The sequence below is a fragment of the Scomber japonicus genome, chromosome 2 (assembly GCF_027409825.1).
Source record: "Scomber japonicus isolate fScoJap1 chromosome 2, fScoJap1.pri, whole genome shotgun sequence".
NCBI classification, from domain to species: domain Eukaryota; kingdom Metazoa; phylum Chordata; class Actinopteri; order Scombriformes; family Scombridae; genus Scomber; species Scomber japonicus.
The window spans coordinates 30,137,653-30,156,164 of record NC_070579.1 but is presented as its reverse complement, the minus strand read 5'-3'; the positions used below and the strand labels follow the sequence as shown (position 1 = coordinate 30,156,164).

General features: G+C 38.5%; 1 protein-coding gene across 1 annotated transcript; it reads right to left on the bottom strand.

The window, feature by feature from the left end:
* Positions 1-888: 888 nt before the first annotated feature.
* slc2a15b (solute carrier family 2 member 15b) lies at positions 889-16,026 on the bottom strand. Its single transcript, XM_053332431.1, has 12 exons — positions 15,982-16,026; positions 14,148-14,246; positions 10,359-10,519; positions 10,138-10,262; positions 9,783-9,928; positions 9,116-9,248; positions 8,357-8,544; positions 5,709-5,819; positions 4,936-5,037; positions 4,142-4,217; positions 2,670-2,797; positions 889-1,116 (listed from the first exon to the last, which is right to left on the bottom strand). Exons 1-12 carry the CDS (start codon positions 16,024-16,026, stop codon positions 889-891), a joined length of 1,542 nt encoding a protein of 513 aa, XP_053188406.1.
* Positions 16,027-18,512: the final 2,486 nt, after the last annotated feature.

Here is an 18,512-nt window from a genome sequence, read left to right as displayed (position 1 = left end):
ATGTACAGCTACTTTGATGAGATATATTGTTATATAGATAAGAATTATATATTATAACTCTTTACATATGTGCATACCATTGGACAAGACATGAAATGACTACTACAGTAGCCACAATATCCAGCTCTCTTGTGTAAAAAGAGACACGAAATCACAAACTGAGTGAAAAGACTCATAGGACCAAAAGAAGAAACAAAAACTCAAGTTCTTGGTCAAGACGGTCACCTTGAGCTGAACAGTGTAACATATGGTAACAGTTAATATTATATTATTCACATGATGTCTTGACCTTTAAACACGGAGGGAGATCAGAGAAATAGCTTTTATACCTTTTTCAGTGGAGGCATTATTGCTGTGTCACTCAATAAATACACTACATTCACTTTGTATTGAACAACAAAACCAAGACAATCAAAGCTGAATATGAACAAAAACGTCATCATGGGATGTTTTCAACAGAAAAAAAAGTGAGGCTAATAAGATTAAAACTTCTGAAAGCACTGTGAGAAATCAACTCGGCTCCCGTAAAAATGCTGTAAGATGCAGAGAAACAGATTAAAATGTCACTGATGGTTGATTTGAAACGCATTACTTCTATCTTAGACACTGCACAGATGCTACACTCCGACTTTCAACCACTGTAAAAACTCAGTTTTCATTGTGTGTTTGTAAAAGGTTACAACTGTCCAAACAGACAAGCACATATTTCATTTTGTGTGTGTTTGCGAGCACATGTCTGGTCTTCTGTAGTGTTCACATGAAGCAGCAGATCCCCTCGTGGCCCCAGTTCTCTCTCTTTCACCCCTGCAACGTTTACTTCAGTCATCACAAAGAGGACACACTGAGAGAAGAAACCGCCATTTAGGTGTATGTCCGCCGCCTCTCTCCTTATTTTTCATCATGGTGGCCAGTGGTTCCATAGCCGTTCATCATAGACAATTTCAGATGACCATTGGGAGTTAACTCTTCTTCAAGGATTTTGTTCTTGGCGGCAAACATCTGACTAATCTCCACAAAGGTCTTGTTCCTGGTCTCAGGAATGATGATGATGGTGTAGATGGCCACTCCAAAGCAGATCACAGAGAAGATCAGGTAACAGTACGGACCCATGGTTATCTGAGGTGGGAAGACACACAGTGAAACTTCTAATAAAAGAAATACAATGTGAATAAAATCAGAACAGTATTTGTTTTCTTTTATAAAGTAGAGGCTGCCAAAGGAAAGAAAAAGGGGACAAATGAAACTGGATGTCATGCAATAAAGTTGGAGCCACACTGTTGTAGTTCACAGAACGTTTCCACAATTCAATTCAAATGAACAAGAGAAGTATAGGTTTTGCACACTAGATTAGATTATATAAATAGTTGGGTTGAAAAGCAGACGCTTGGAATGACTGAAATAACTTTTTGGTGACTTGTGAGCAGAATGACAAGCGCAACACACAACACTTATGTATCATATAATACAAATCACTTCTAACTTTGTGGTCGCAAATCTGTATCATCCAGCAGACACTGAGTAACATTAGCACGCATTTGGAGTGGTGTTTCTGGCCATCTTACAATTGTAAATCCGATATTAATTATCCTTCCTCCTATCTCTGTTTTGGTCTCCACCAGCGTCTGAAGGAAATATCTGGCTCTTTAGCTGTTAAAAGTCTCACTATGTTCACAAGCTAAATGCTAACTTTGCTTGCCTGGCAGGCAGTGTAAAATGATGCTGTCGACAGCGGTGAGAGTGTTGAAAGTTTCAGGTCATAAAACCAAAACAATGACTGAAAGATGCTAAAATGCTTTGTTGAGCTGAGGGGAATGAATGAATGAGTGCAGTTTTATAGAGAAAGAAGAATTTTGGTGGTGCCCATCAGCTACAAAATATAAAAAATTAAGGAGAGAACATTTACTTTTTCATTGTTTTACTTGTTTACTATAATTAGATGTGATGACTGGTATCGATTTCTTCCTGTTACTTCAGTACAGATATGGTCCTGGATGTGTTTAGCCTAGCTTAGCACAAAGAGTGAAGGCAAAGGGAAACAGCTAGCTTAGCACCAAGTGAAAAAACAACAAACAATGAAGCTGTACTAGGTTTTATATTTTCTGTGCAATCTAAACAGAAAATCATCCCACTTCTTTTGGGTCTTTAATTTGAAACGTATAAATAGTCCGTGGCTCTCTGAGCTGTCAGATCAGAATTAATGTAAGTTTATGTCACTATCCATGGGACAGATCAGTGTCATCTTTACTTTCTGTCTGTCAGACTGGAACAGCACCCAGGACAATGAGGGACAGCAAGGTTGTTAATATAATTGGTATTTGGGGAGTTGCTTCTACTCAAACTAGACTGAACAGCCTATATCATAATAGCCCTGTCTGACTGTAAGTGGAGCCACAACAGATCCGGGATGTATTGTCAAAATAAAATCATATTCCTCAATGCCAACTAGGCCTGGAGAGCCAAATAAACAAAACCTTTACTTGTTTGTATTACTGGCAGTATTCTGGCCAATAAACTCAGGCACCCACAAGATGTGCACACACATTTTTGGTCATTTCAGGAACTAGATTTGCAAGCCAACAATTGTACACATGCACATTAAATGACCGAGGCGCATTTGAGTTGCACTTCATGTGAACACAATTGATAGTAGAATATTAGTTTCCTCTGACCTCTAGGAAGGGGAAGACAAAGCCGATGGTGAAGTTGGACAGCCAGTTGAGGCAACCGGCCACAGTGTAGGCAGCCGGTCGGTGCGACTGTTTAAATAGCTCCGCAGTGATCAGGAAGGGCACACCAGCTGCAAAGGACAGTAAAAAGGACATATGTATATTATTTAAAAGAACACAAGATTCTCAGTCAGTCATGGCTCGCTCAAAGATCAGTTCATCTATGGGTCTAATCTAAAAGACATTCCGTCAAGCTGTAATAATACAAACTATATAATGTATCCACTCAGTATAACTGTATGAATCTATTGAGTGTTGTGAGACTAACATCAGCATCCTTATTTTTCAATTAGTTTATCAATATTCCCACTCCGGACAGAACATATAACAAATGATAAACATTCCTCGAGCCCCAGTGCTATTATATTACATTGAGTTTTCTGCATGTGCTTTGGTACGTGTTTAGTATTACTCAGCCATCAAAGGTTGACAAGAGAGGAAGATGTTGGATGTTTGTGGACTTGGCAAAACTTCAACTTCTGAACCACTAGAAGCAGAATAGCTTAGCAAGGACTTGTGCAATTCATTAGTTTGATGAGTAGAATCCACGAGATTGTGTCTTAGCTTGAAACATATAATTCATCATTGTTAGAAGTGAAAGCTATGAAGTAGAAATATGCATTAGTAAGAGCTCTAATGACAAGCTTTCCGAATGATGTCCTCATTATCTGTGCATGATAATTGCATAGAGGAAGGTTTAATATCGTCAAACCAATAACGAGACCATAATTTGTCAACATCTGCGGTATGTATGGGGGGCGTCATTGTGCATGCAAGGTTTCGTCTGAAGAAAAACCGAATTCATTACGGTGAGCTGATGAACAATGAGCCATTAAAAGTCTAATTGCAGCAACAGAAATCCTCATCCGCGTGCTGAGGTGCAGATTTTGCCGGCTTGACGAATGACGTTACGTAAACCAGATTCCTTCTAATTCATCATCCTCGCAGGTCCACTCAACGTGGCTCCCGACGTTGTAAACTATTGCCTCTTAATTCACTTCACTCAACACATCCAGTGCACAAATGGCTGTGGGAATGGATGTAGTGTGGCAGTTATGATTTCCTAATTTACAAGACTAATGAAATACAATATCTCTTCACAGTCAGACGATGAGTAAGGAGGGATGGTTGCTGGTTTTCAGGTTTGGGGCCTGTTGTTGTAAAAGCATCCAGCAGGGAGCAGTGTTACCTTTCACACAGGAGAGCTCAAATCTAGTAGTGTGTGTGTGTGTGTGTGTGTGTGTGTGTGTGTGTGTGTGTGTGTGTGTGTGTGTGTGAAGGCTAGACAGGTTGAAATAAAAGTGTTTTCAAGTGAGACATAGAGAGGGTTGATTTAATCAGTCTGAATGTCTTCCAGTGTGATATCATGATGTTGCATCATGTGTTCTCTGGGTGTGTTTTCATGCTGTGTTTACCTGGACCTATGCAGAAGCCAGCAATGATCCCAACAACGCAGCCCACACTGATGTAGCGCATGAAGGACAGCTCCGCCTGTGATTGGTCAAGCACAAGTCATGAGTCTGAAGTCACGAGTTGTAAGTTAAGAATTTTCATGGTTGTTCACAATTATCAATGTTTCTATATTTAATCATTTTTGATCATATGTGACATATTAGAAACATGACTACTGACATTCAGCTCCATAATTACACTCTTATTCAAAAGTAAAGAGGGGTTTTTCCAAACTTCACCCAGCTCACTACTGTTTACTAAAAATAACTTTTTTTTATTTTTTAATTAATAATGTGGTTAATATTTTTACTTGCATTTTTATAAATGTAGATAATGAAAAAGACTTAGGATTGAAATATTTTCATTGTCTTTTAATTGTTCGGTCCATGAAATAGCCAAAAATTGTGAAAAATGTCAATCACTATTATGTCCACGTATGTCTTTTGTCCTGACCAACAGTTCAAAACCCAAAGATTGGTTTATTATCACAGACGACTAATAAAGCAGAAAATATTCACACTTGGGAAGCTGAAATGACAACATTTAGACTTTCTCTTCTTAAAAATGACTCTGTCTGTTTTTTTCTGTTGACCAACTAATTGTTAATTAAACTTAAATTAAACAGATTTATTTGTTTTTATGTAGATTGGATAATGATCTTAACTGCATTAAAAAACACGTGCCCTACAGCATGCTACAAAGTGCAAGTTCATGAATTAAGCCATAAATTGCCAGCAGGATGTTTAGGAAGCTGTACCTGATAGAGGACAGACACAGTGATCCCAGTACAGCAGACTCCCATGAAGAGGAAGCCACCAATCATCAGAGATCTCCTGCCCAGACGCTCGATAGTAAAGCACTGTAAGATGGACAGAGAGGCAGGACCTGCTGTCACCTGGTTATCTTCTTAATCCCATTATTATTAATAGTTTGTTTGCTTACTGCTGCATGAAACACCATGAACAAAATCTGGCTAAATCTGTCACCTTTACATCATTATGATGTTAATTCATGATAAATAAATATATTCAAATACATGTTTGGCATATTACTATAATTTAGATAAAAGATAAGAAACTATTTTTACTTTACTTAGAATATACATTAAAATCAATCTCATGCAGAATTAAATGAGCATCAAGTGTGCAAATAACCATTATGTTTTATTTTATGATTATGATTATATTCATAGCTTTATATTTTTACAGTTCTGAGACTAACTATTCAGTATATTAAACAAGTCGAGGAACAGACAGTAAAAAAAAAACAATTTAAAAAAAGATCAAACTCAACAGTTAATTTAGTCTTTTTTTTAAAGCCATCACAAAAAAAATTCTGACATGAAATAGCACATCTCACATTTGCAATACTTTGTATTTTTATTTAACGTTGATTACTAAACTATCAGATAACCTGTCATTCTAATCCTGTCATTTAAGCACAACATAGATGGTAATATATACAGTATATATAATAGTATGTATTGTGTGTATTTTATATAGTGTTTTAAGTATGATGGTGTCTACTCACCCCCAGCATCCCAGAGATGACCTCAATAGCACCAGTTCCCACTGTTGTGTACTGAATATGAGGTTCTGGGATTCCTGCGTTCTTAAATATGTCATTTGTGTAAAACCAGATCTGAAATTGACAGTGACAGGAAGTTGATTAATATACTACATGTGTTGGACCACAGACACATACAGATCCACACTCATAGACAGATGCTTTGAAACTCTGAGTTTGTCTTTCTTTTTTTTCCTCCATAAGGAGCCAAAAAGTCGCTCTGCTTATTTGACGTTTCCACGTGATTCATCATAGCGATCATTATCATCAAGCCGACCATCACTCATGCATTTGAGGTATGGCGTTTCATCAGTATGGACTTCTGACAAGTGCTCCCCTTGAAATTAATTTGTGTATTCTCATTAATCACACTTTGCTGATGCAACATCCATCATTGATGAGGTGTGGACAAGATCGTGATCGGTGCAGTTAAATGCTGTCTTGTTGATTTAGTAACCATATGTGTAGAGATTCATCACCATTCCAGCCTACAAGTATGCATACACACACTTGCCTGTATTATATATTCAAACATACACCAGTTCCAACAAATTAAAAAAGAGTTGGTGCCAGATATATTGTTTTGAAACACTATAAAATAATGGGCTAGCTCTTCTTCCCTAAAATGAAATGCATACTGGTAACTTTCTGGACAGGAAGTGTAGCCTGAAACTGTTTTTCTATTTTCATATTTCATTTTTCATTAGTCCCCTATCAATCTCTATATTTTAGGTAAGTTTTGCAGTGGCCACAGAGTGTATGGAACATATTTCCCTTCGAGCAGACGGATGCCCTCAAGGTGCCAGAGGGAGGCACCTGCAGGGTACTGTACATCTGCTTGAACCAACTCAGCTGAATCCTGTAAACTCAAAGAATCAGCAAGTCACCTCTACAATCTTCCTGGATCATTGAGCTAATTCTCCTGTCACTCTGAGCGAGCTGTGTTATGCTGTGATACTTATGGTGAAGGCCTTACTCTTAGAGGTCTTAAAGGTCCAGTAATCATGCATTAGGTAGATCCCATGAGAGGCAACCAGTACAAAAACTCTACGACTCTGCAAATGAACAGCATTTTATATATTTTATACATATTAATGGGTGATGTGACATCTTTGTTGTGTATGACTTAAACCTTGAACATAAAAAAGGTGTGATGACCAGACGGAGACACTAGTTTGAGTGTTCATTAATGAACCTGCTGTAAAATATTCTTCACTGCATTCATGTTAAAAATGTTTGATTCTACAATTAATTAAATCAACAGTGATATCAAGACTTCAACTGATTTCGTTTTGTGGTTCATTGCTCTGTGTTTTTGACATAGTTTTATACAAAAAAGGGCATAGTCAGTGTCATAGTGACCGTTTGTGTTCCCACTCATCATTATGGCCACTGTTTCACTGCAAATCCCAATCCCAAAGCCCAATGGACTCCTGCTTCGTGTATGGGTATGCTGTGAAGTGTGAACATACCCTGTCTCTGACCGTGTCACGTTCCACTATAGACTGCTATGGTTTGCATTATAAGTGAACGTAAAGGACAACATCTTCTGCAAAGAGTGCAGATATATCACTCTTGACAGTGACCTCTACTCTGCCTCAATAAACTGTCTTTAAGAGGAAGAGAGGGGACTGGGTGCAACCTTATCAGTTCACAGATGACTTGAGTGAGCTTGACTTCATCCAAAATGAGGAACAAACCTATCTCTGTGTTTCTAATGCTACAGTGCCTGTAGCATTAGAAACCAATAAAATGTAACAACTGTTCCTCTCATGCCCCTCCACCCATTTTAAAAAAGAACTCTGAAAACATGTAATCTATTTTGCTTGGCTGGACACAACCTGAAACAGCTACTGTTTCATGGAGTCATCACTGAGATAGTTACAGTAATCACTCAGCTGTAGATTGATCAACTGGTGAAGGTGGTGAATAAATAAATCTGTCAAAATTCTGTCATTTTTTTAGAGAGGTTCAAAATATGCACATTCCCATTGTAACTCATTGTAACTGTTTTCTGTCAAAGAATCAGATACTTTATTGTTTCTTGCTCATCTTGTAACTTGTTCGTCTTATTGCTATCAGTGCCAGAGACATTAGAACAACATGCACATTATCAATTTAAACTCTCCTTAAAAATCACATTTTGTGTTTTGTATAGCAGATTTATAGCACACTGAGATTACATGTTGGTTCCTCTGCATGTTTGAAGCCTCCCAGTGTTCCTGCCAGGAACAGCTGGGACCATGGCACTCAGAGGGGGGGCACCCCTGCTGGGAGATGGTGCTAACATGTGAGCCAGCATGCCTAGAGCTTCCATCCACATGGAGCAATGAGTACAACAATGTGTGTGTGTGCAGGATGGGTAGACCCTCCTACTGTATGTGAGGCAGCACTAAGAGAGAAGACCAGGAGATAATGAGGCGTGGTCCTATTGCCCCCTGCTTAGTCACTCAGTGGCTGCATGGGGGACCGTGATGTATGGACAGGAGGGAGTACAGATAGGAGGAGCACAGCTGGGAATTCTCATTTAATAACTGTGCTGTCATTTTGAATGTGCAAAGAGTGCGACCACACAAAAAAGCCGAAAATGCAACAATGCTTTTCCCACTTACCGCATCAATACCAGACAGCTGCATGCCGATGTTGACCACCACAATGGTGATGACCTGCCAGCGAACACAGCGGTCCATGAGCAGGCCACGGACAGAGATAGTCTGGACGGAGGACAGAGAGCGCTGCTCCTCCTGCATCTCCTCAACCTCCGCCTGGATGTTTCCTTTAGTACGGTACCACTTCAGGGCTGTGGGACAGAGACGGTGCACAGACAAAAAAGGCTTTTACTTATCTATAAGACAAATAAATTTTTGAAATAGAGTCATTTAATAGGTCCAGTCATCACTGCACACTTAAGGTATGCCATGACAAGAGCTGGCAACCATTAATTTCTTTATTAAATGCAGATTCCTACAGCAAAGAAACGTCATGTAATCAATGAACCTGTGCCACAGGAATTTCTCGCCACAACCCATACTGAGGTTTCAAATGGCTAACATGACTTAGGTTTGGCTGTAAAGCAGATACACAACGTTGAATTGAACATATACAGTTTGAGCTTTAATCCAAGTGTAGAGCATATAAAGTACATTGTAACATGTGCGGTGAGTCAATTAATCTAAATGAGGACCTGAGCTGCACATTTGTTACATTAATGGCTTTTATTAATGGATTTTATGTGATGATCTTTGAGTGATGATAACTTTAAAGAAGAATTGTAGGTTCTTAAGGGAAATGATGAGTTCTTTAAGTCATGTAATGAAATATCTTTAAAAATGTGTGTGAAAGTGAAAGAAATTAAGAATCCACTTTCTTACCTGCAATAGTGGCGTGAACGTTTCCCTTCTCTATCAACAGGTACCGTGGACTCTCTGGAAACCATGGCAACAGCATCAGCTGGATTGTGGTAGGAAACACCACCAGGGACAGGAGCAGAGGCCAGTACTCTTCCTGTGTGTGTAAAACACAACATTTAACACATACAGTGTAGAGTGTATTTATAGAGAGAATACCAGATTATATACAGCAGCTTTCACTAGTCCACATATCATCTCTGATAAGTATATCGTCTAAAAAAGGATGTTAAAGCCTCTCCAGATGGGGTGAATGGAAAAGCAGAGAGTAATTATGTCTTGGCAGACTAAAATCTTTGAAGTGGTCTTTTTTTTTAGCTTCATTTTTCTTTGCAGCTGTTCCACACATTAGCATTCCTGCCTCCTCTCTATCAGATGTAAGTGTGGGCAGATGGAAAGAACATTGCCTGATCCAGATCATACAGGAGGTAGAAATATGAAGGAGGAAGAGAAGAGCTGAAGGCCAGCTAGACATGTTACACTCAGGACTAGACAGAAGATACCTGAACACGTCTGTCCCTAAAAATCTCTACCAAAAATCAATTGAGGATAAACCACTTATGCATTTGAGCGTTTATAACAACTTGACGGGGTCGACCTGTGTGGAGGATTAATGACATGATGTCAGTACCTTTCCCAGGGTTTCATGGAGCCCCAGGATCTGAGCGATGAAGACCCCAAGACAAATGTGGATGCTGGGAACGAGACCCAGGAAACCTCGCAGGTTCTTCGGAGCGATCTCACCAAGGTACATCGGCACAACGCTGAGAGAGATACCTGTTGGAGAAAAAAAAAGAAATTACCACAGGCACAACTTTTCAATTATTTTTATTTTTAAAATTATCGGGTAAAAATGTATTAAAAACGCACTCACTATAATAAATAACAGCTCCCTTTTTACATTTATAATGCTTATAATTTCTGTTTTACTTTGAGGATGAGACACTGGGATTCATTTCGGCCATTTAGGAATCATGCAGGCCTACCTGAGTGTACTCCTGTGATGAAGCGCCCAATGATGACCATTGCTGGCAACCTGCATGCTCTGCTGAAGCCCATAAGAGCTCCTCCTATAAACACCAGCACAGCGGATCTCACCAGCGTCCCTTTCCTGTTTTAGACACGCAGAATAAGATGCTAGTAACTATCAGAAACCGACATATGTCAGATATACAAAAAAATCATCTGTATATACACACACACTAACCTTCCATATTTGGTAACGAGTCTGCCCACTAGCAAGGCCCCGGTCATCCCACCAATAGCAAAGATTGACACGGTGAGGGAGTACAAGACGGTAAGGAGCTCCTCATCTGGAGCCCAGTCGTAAGTTTCTATCATCGTCTCATTGTAGAAGTCTTTAATGTACTGTTGGAAGAAGAAGTGCGTTTATTACAAAAAAAATACAATTAAAACAACATGTATAATTTTGCCTTTCCCAACCGAGAAAGAAATTATTATTGAAGATTTACTCTGTATACTCTTGGGCCATACTGTCCATCACTCCAGTAGACCCGGAGCATGAAAATGGTGGCCATGAAATTTGACATCACCACCTCATTAAGTATTTCCCACAGTGTTACATGTCTAAATGTCTACATTAGTCTTGCCGTTTCTGCAGCGCTGGCTGAACGCTGTGCTGGGGGATGGGACGAAGGGCTGTTTTAAGCAGCGTGAGAGACAGCCATCTTCACGCACCTTACTCATGTGATTTTAGACTAGACTAGATCCACAGTCAAAAGTCAAAAGGAATTTGATGGGAAAGAGGCCATAAACTGCAAGCTCGCAGTGTGACAAAAATATATTGCAAGAGCCGACATCATTCTTCAGCAGAGATCCTGTTGTCCTGGTGAATCCATTATATAAAGCCTCATTTTGCTTAAGAGATACAATGTCTTCATCTTCCATATGAGAAATTTAAAAAAACCTGAAAGATGAAATATTTTCTATCATTTTGTATACCAGAGTGGATACAGAAGGAAGTGACAGTAGGTCTTGAAGGAGTCAAGTGATTAAAAGAACAGAGAGAAGTTTTAATTTGTCAAGATTTAATGGGACTGTGTCCAATGTGTCACAAGATTATCACCATCTCCAACACGTCTGATAACCAGCATTGTATAAACTGGCTAGATAGAAACTGATTCAATTACATTTTTAAATCTTTATTAATCTCGTTCAATATGTATTATGTCTACAGGCTCTGAAAATGAGGATCAAAGTAAAAACATCATCACTACCAAGACTGTTCCTCTCCTTCCATGGGAATGCCCCTTTGCTACAAACAGACATACACCAAACAAAGCCCTATTGTAAGTTAAAATACCACAAACACACAAGTACCACAAAGAAACTGTGCGGTAGCTTGTTCCCCAGTCGTATGATCATTCTTTTCTTTGACTATTTTATAGTCGAGCCATAGGTCAAGCCATGACTTGCCTCGGAGCCCAAGATAAATTTCCCGGTGGTACTAGAAAGAATATATTATCTTATCTTATGTCACACTCTTTTTATGATCTATTAGTTCTCTGTGCAATACTCTGTATGTGGTTTTGTACCTTTACCCACAATTATACCCATGCATTTATTAATTTAGTGATTTTCATAATAATAGTATTTATTTTAGGATTGATCTGGATGTGATTGTAATTGTCATCTTTCTGTTTCTCACTTATCAATTGGCAACAAGCTTCTTTGTGGCTTTTGGTGATTTTAGTTGGCAGGAGGTTTACAGGAGCCACACCAGTGACGTAGTGAACAACACATCTTAATGCCCCCTCTGTTGAAGCAAACTTACTGTATTTGAATTCCTGTCTCATTGTACCAACTGATGTCCGACTTTGGCTGAGCCTGTGTCACATGATGTCAAGACCAATTTAAATGTCTCCAGAAGAAGAAAGGTTCAGAGAATACATGCCAAACTGGCTAATAAATAAGTTGCTCATTATTGACCTGACCTTGACTTTTGTTCTGCTTAGCTCGCTGAATCCTGCTTCCCTCCTTCAACCTTCAAGTCAAAATCAAATTACAAGGCCAATACATTCTAATTAAGGCTTATGGATACATAATGATTTTTTTTTTAAAGTGCAATACACAATATTGCTAATCCAACACTAAATCAGTCCTCCTGTGCCATGGCTATCTGCCTGAAATAATCAGTCGGGGGAGTCTGTGACAAGTTTAGCTGTCGGATAATATAGTCTAATGACTGAGACACATGAAGGCAGACTGTTAGTTTGTAATGTGTCTTGTTGAAACAAAAACTTTTTTTTTCTCAACTCACTAACCAGACCTTCCACCACACCTAAAATGTGATCTTGAGCACACTGGTGTAACTGATGTCAGATGACACACAGCAACCAAAGGGCAATGAAGTCACATGGACCATGGTTAAAGGTTTGACCTCACCAAATTAGCAACAACTTGTGTATGTGTGTAACACTGAGCAATGGGCTGTAATTGAAAGAGGAAATACAGGTCAGAACTGTTTCAGCCGGTGATACCAAGTAAAGTTACCCAGTTTCATGAAATCTAACAAGTGACAGAGAGAAAAATGAAGTAGTGCATGCTGCTGTTTATCAGAGTAAGAGTGTGATATTTTGCTAAGTTGTTCACTTTCTTGCCAAGAGTAAGAAAATTGAAACTTGTCTCATACTTTTCTGTTAAGTATTTAAAACTGAGAGATGGTGAGCTCATAGTAGAGAATGGAAAACAGCCAGCCTAGCTCTTTTCTTTCTCGGTTTCTTTGTCCATACACTAACAGAAACAACACACTAACAATGACAATGTGTGGTTTTATGTGCTTAAGTATTTCTTCCTATATAAACAGTGAAAAAGTTTTTCTTCGTTGTAATCATTCTTCCTGTTCATACTGTGTGTCCACACAGTCATTTTGTGCAAAAATGTATTTAAAGAAGATGTTAAGCTTAGATGAGGCTTCAGCAGTGTGAGTTAGTCATATCAGGTGGATATATGCCACATTTACAGTCTTTTTAGCATCAGATTCCTTGTTTCCTTTCCTGTGTTTCCTTTAACAGTGTTTACCTATTGAGCTTTGGCAGAAGTATAGTAACAAAAAAAAGGGACTTTGGCACTAAAAAGATCATAATGTTGAAATCTATCTACGTGGATTTTGTTCCTCATTGCTTACATTGTAAGTTTATTATGAAGGGATACCTTAATAGTCAATGTTTGAACAGAAGGCCAGTCATGGTAAAAAACATGGCCATCAAACCATGAAATACTGGTTTCAATGTTTGAAGAATTTATTTGAACAGTTATTTTCATGTCCTTTATTGCCCTCAGCAATAAGTGCTTCTCCAAAAATGTCAACAGTTCCTTCAAAGGTATTATGTGTAAAATTTTATATCCCCCCACATAGTGTAAAAACTTGACAATGCCATAAATCACAAAAAATGTTCCATGCAGTTTCAGCATCTTGATATTGTTCATATATCTCAATCCAACAGAGTAAAATATCAAAATAGAAATGAAAACCGAAAAAAAAGATCATGTCAGTTCTTCTTCAGTGAAAGAAAATGACCCTTCATGTGTAGGCCCAAACCAGCTAAGTCCCTCCATGTAACCCTCTCTTAAGTATAGTATAGCACACTAGCATGAGATGTGACTTTACAGCTCACGTGCTTCCATTCAGAGTGGTGCATGATCAAACAGGAATGACTCACAGCTTAGTCACTGTACCATAGCAAATGAAACATCGAAGGGACAGAACGGAGCACATGATGGATAAAAAAAAATGTCAGAACATCGATGACACGGTGAGACAAACAGCAGCTTCTACATTTGATACACGGGCCTGCTGCATGACTCCATATTACAATTTTTTTTAAAATCAGAACTTCATTATGCACTGACGTTCAACTTTTGGAAGATCAAACGTCATACTGGGAATTTTTAAGTTTAGTGTTCATGTCCATGATGACGACAGCAATGAGATTTAGAATGATGATGATGTTGTTGATGTGACAGTGACACAAACCTGTGCAGGAGAGTTGACGACAGCCAAATTGAAGCCGTAGAGCATAGAACTGCCGAACGATGCCAGGATAGCCACCGCCAGCAGTGACTTGGTGAGATGCTGAAGAAAAGATGAGGTGAAAAACAAGTGAGATACTGAGACAAAAAACTACACAGTAAAATCTCCCAGAGGTCTGAAAGCAACATTTAAAGTAATGTAAGAAAAAAAAGCTCTATGGTTATAAGAAGTTCTTTTTAAAGTAATAATAAATAGTCCAATTTAAGGGTATGAGAACAAAGGTATAAGGTTTACATGCCTGCCTTTAACTGTAACTGTGATGTAATACCACTCAGGTCAAAATAAGCAGCTTTTTGAGATCTATAGAAAATAGCTTATGTAAAAAGGTCTGAGCTGGACATTCATAAAATTCTTGGTTCCTTTCAGTTATTTCATGGAAACCTACAGTAAATACATACCAGTGGTTCAAGTGAATAGGAAAGTATGCACTAATGAGATTTAAAACAAACTCCATTTTTCACTCTATTTTTCTAGATTTTTGTGCAGCCTGTGCAAAGATTAGCACTTCATGTGTGAGTATTTACCAGCATCATAAGTAGGGTATATGTTACATGTGACTCTGTGATCTTTGGACTTTTCTGCAGTACTGTACAGGCACTGAGTAGCACAGGATTGATCCGGAAGACATGAAACAAACTGGACACAATCCAGATGCAGCTAGCCTGCTGGGGTCGTGTCAGCTTTGGGAGAAACACTTTGAATTAGTTGAACAGATCGACTCAGTTCCAAAGGAGCGCCAGCAGCTCCACTTTTCAGGCATTAGCTGAGTTCCAGTAGCACTTGAAGGGCAGTGGTGGAATTTGATGTTACACACACATGTTAAGGAAAGTCACATGAGCTCCACTTTGTTTTGGAGAGAGACGGGTACTGTATTTTCATTAAGAACAGCCTGCAGTTACCCTCTTGGCTCCCATTCTAAATTCCAGCACATTGGGCTTAGCTGACCTCAGTTAGAAGGTCAGTGAGATTATAATGTGGATGGAGGATGGGGGGAAATGGCAGTTGTGTAAATGATCATACAAATATCCCAACAATAATACACTAAAGCACACTGTGAGCTGACTGAAGTGAAAATACAGAATATTTGGTTGTTTAGCACCAAGGATGAGCAGACAGAGCAGCAACCCTCTGCTCTGACTGAACAATAACAGCACAGATGCCTTAAAGAAACTTAATTTAGCCGGTAATGGCCTGATGGAGAGAGTTAGACGACTACACGTGAAAATAGCTGGTAGCAGACAATGCAGACCAGTCAGGATTCAATTTAGGATGATTAACTGTCAGATGTGCAGCTCTTCACATGTTACACCACTCTGGCCAAACTATGTTTAAGACTTTTACTTACTAGTTGAGTTGTTTTTTTAAGCCTTTTTCTTCTTGTTTTTTTTTAAAGAAAGACACAATTTAAGTTAAGTCCCAAGCTGGCGTGGATGTTTGGTAAATTGGGCTATCTTTACTCAAGTCTCACTGTGACCAGGAGGCACCAAAAATGCTTCATTAAGCATCCACAGGCAGCATTACCACATTTAGATACTGATGATGATGATGAGTTCAAATACATTGTAACTTACTGATGAGTGATGTCTGTAAAAAAATAAATAAACATGACAGTTCTTGATGGAGACAATAAAGTCTGGGGATCATTTTAATTCAAATCTTTAGTTATTTTTCTAATGTCAGATTGATGATTATAAGAAATAAAAAGTGCTCATGTGATATCTTTGATAGACTAACCCAATAACTGTCCACATTTTGAAAGAGTTCATTTAACACTCACCGTGCTGATTTTGCCATCGTTTTCCAGTAATAGTTCCTCCGCCATTTAAGTCATGAATAATAATTACTCCCAATGTGTGATCAGCTTGTTTGAGATGAGTAACAGCTCATCTGCACAACTTCTCAAAACTCCTCTCCTCTCATCCCTGTTTGTAGTTCCCAGCCATGCTCGCGCGCAGGGGGAGGAGGCGCGCGACGCTGAGGGGCGGAATGAACAAGCCTGTCAAAATCCCAAACTCTCCAATCACCGGAGCGCGTCACGGAGCAGGTCCATCCCAACCGTGAATCGTTTGTCCCGGTCCATCAGCGATCACATGAGCCAACTGGCTGACAGTAAAGACACTTGTTATTAAATAGCGTATGACTAACTGTATCCAGGGGCGATTCCACGATTGGTAAACATTAGGGGCTTGGCTCAGGCCCAGGGGCACCTTCAGGGGCACTTCCCCCCAGGATAGGAGGGAGGGTGGAATTTGAGAACCTGACTTAGTAAATTAAATGGTATTTTGCACATTTTGACTATTTTGCATCAGATACATCTAGCCTACATGTCATTTTTCTACAAATGGATATAGATTTTTTTTTCATGTTGCATGAATGTTCTCTTTGTAAATCTATGCTAACATCTGCTGCTCTGTTGCTCATTTTAGACTGGGAGACTTAATGAAAGATTCAACTATTGATGAAGATTAGTAAGAAGATTTTTTTCCCCCAAGCCATGTAGGATATTTATGTTACATTTTGGCCAATTTGATTAGATTTGATGATCAGTTGTGTTTAGGATATAAAGCATCATCATTGTATCTATCATGTGAGGAGCCAGGGGCACAGAATGACTTTTTTTTTTTTAACTTAATCTCTAAACTTGTACAACAATGCTTCCACAGAAAACAACTACATTTCAGTCGAATAATTAACCAAATTTTAATTAAAAAAATTAAAAAGAGTATTTTCCACGATTGAATGGTTGATCAATAGGTCCTATGTGGTGTTAAAAGGCTTATATTAGAAAGATCTAAGAGTAGTAATGAAATTAAATTTAGGAGTTGTCCTCCACTGCTTAACCCGTAAAATATGGATTGTAAGAAGATGAAAAAAATCACTAATCACGGCATAAAAAATGTTTAGGTTAAGATAAATCATCATTGTGGCCCATAAACAGCCTTTTTTCTTATGTGTTTTTATCAATAGCAAACACACATTTTTGGCATTTTTGATTTGTCTTTATGCATACAGCATACATTGAGATCTCAGATTACAGCTTTTATTCTTTTTCTTTTATTTTGTCAGAGCTGATACGTACAGTCAGTGATGGTTCTAGCTTGATTGAAGCCCTGGGTGAGACTCCCCTCGAGCGACCCCTCCTACCCTCTGCCCAGGAATTTTATTTAAAATATTTATTATATATTATGTATTATATGTCCACATGGACATATAAAAATATATGTTAAATGTTAAAAAGAAATACAAGCTCTGTGGAAAAAAAGAATAATATAATAGAAATGAAATAGAGAATAACATTTCTCAGTTGCACAAATCCTTCATCAGAACAATGGAAAAACACACTTAAGTGAATCCAGTTATTACACTATTGCACTTAGAACAGAAACACACTGTTTAAAGTGCACAATCACCACCTCCAACATTGCCACAAGACAACGAACACAATTCTGCACAAACTATAACTGTATAACTTATCAGAACTTAGAGAACCACAAGGACATCCATAAATATACACTATATACTGTATATATATATGCCAAAAATATATACAATCAGAAATGTAAGAAGAGCAGAAAGCAACAATAATAATATAATACAAATAACATAGAGAATAAATATTCTTAATAGCACAAATCCTTCTAACACAAATGGGAAAACACACTGAAGAGAATCTAATTATTACACTATTGCACTTCGAACAGCAAACACACTGTTTAAATGGCACAAAGCCAACTAAAACCTCACCCTTATGGCCTTCCTTCATGCAAAATCGTCAATGATGTCATCATATGAAATCTGCTCCCCTATTTCGTGATTGATACTAAACCAAGTCGCCTTGGAAGGGCACAGATTTGTTTTGTATTACTTTTTTTTTTTTAGCTATTTCACACAACCCAGAAAAATAAAAATGTGCATGAACTATAGGCCTGTATTTATGATATTATAAATGAATGTGCGTTATTTGGAAGAAAGTCATGGTGTGATTGACTTTAGCCCACTAATTCCATTAGTGGGAGTATTCCTCTTTTAAGTGGATCCCCCCACTCCCCCCTGCCCTTTCCAGAGGTGAACTGAATAATACTAGTAATAAAACTTGTGGATAAAAAGTAAATCTTCCAAACTTTACAAACATTTCTGTCTCTCCCTCAGGGCAGATTTTGTCTTGTGCTTACAAAGCACAAATGAATCATATGAATGAATTCCCAAAACGGATAATGCCCTGCCTCACTACCTCACACATGACTCTCTTACATGTGCTCCTATTCTGTCACCTTGTAACAGGCTTTCGTTCCAGTGGCTCCTGCTTCA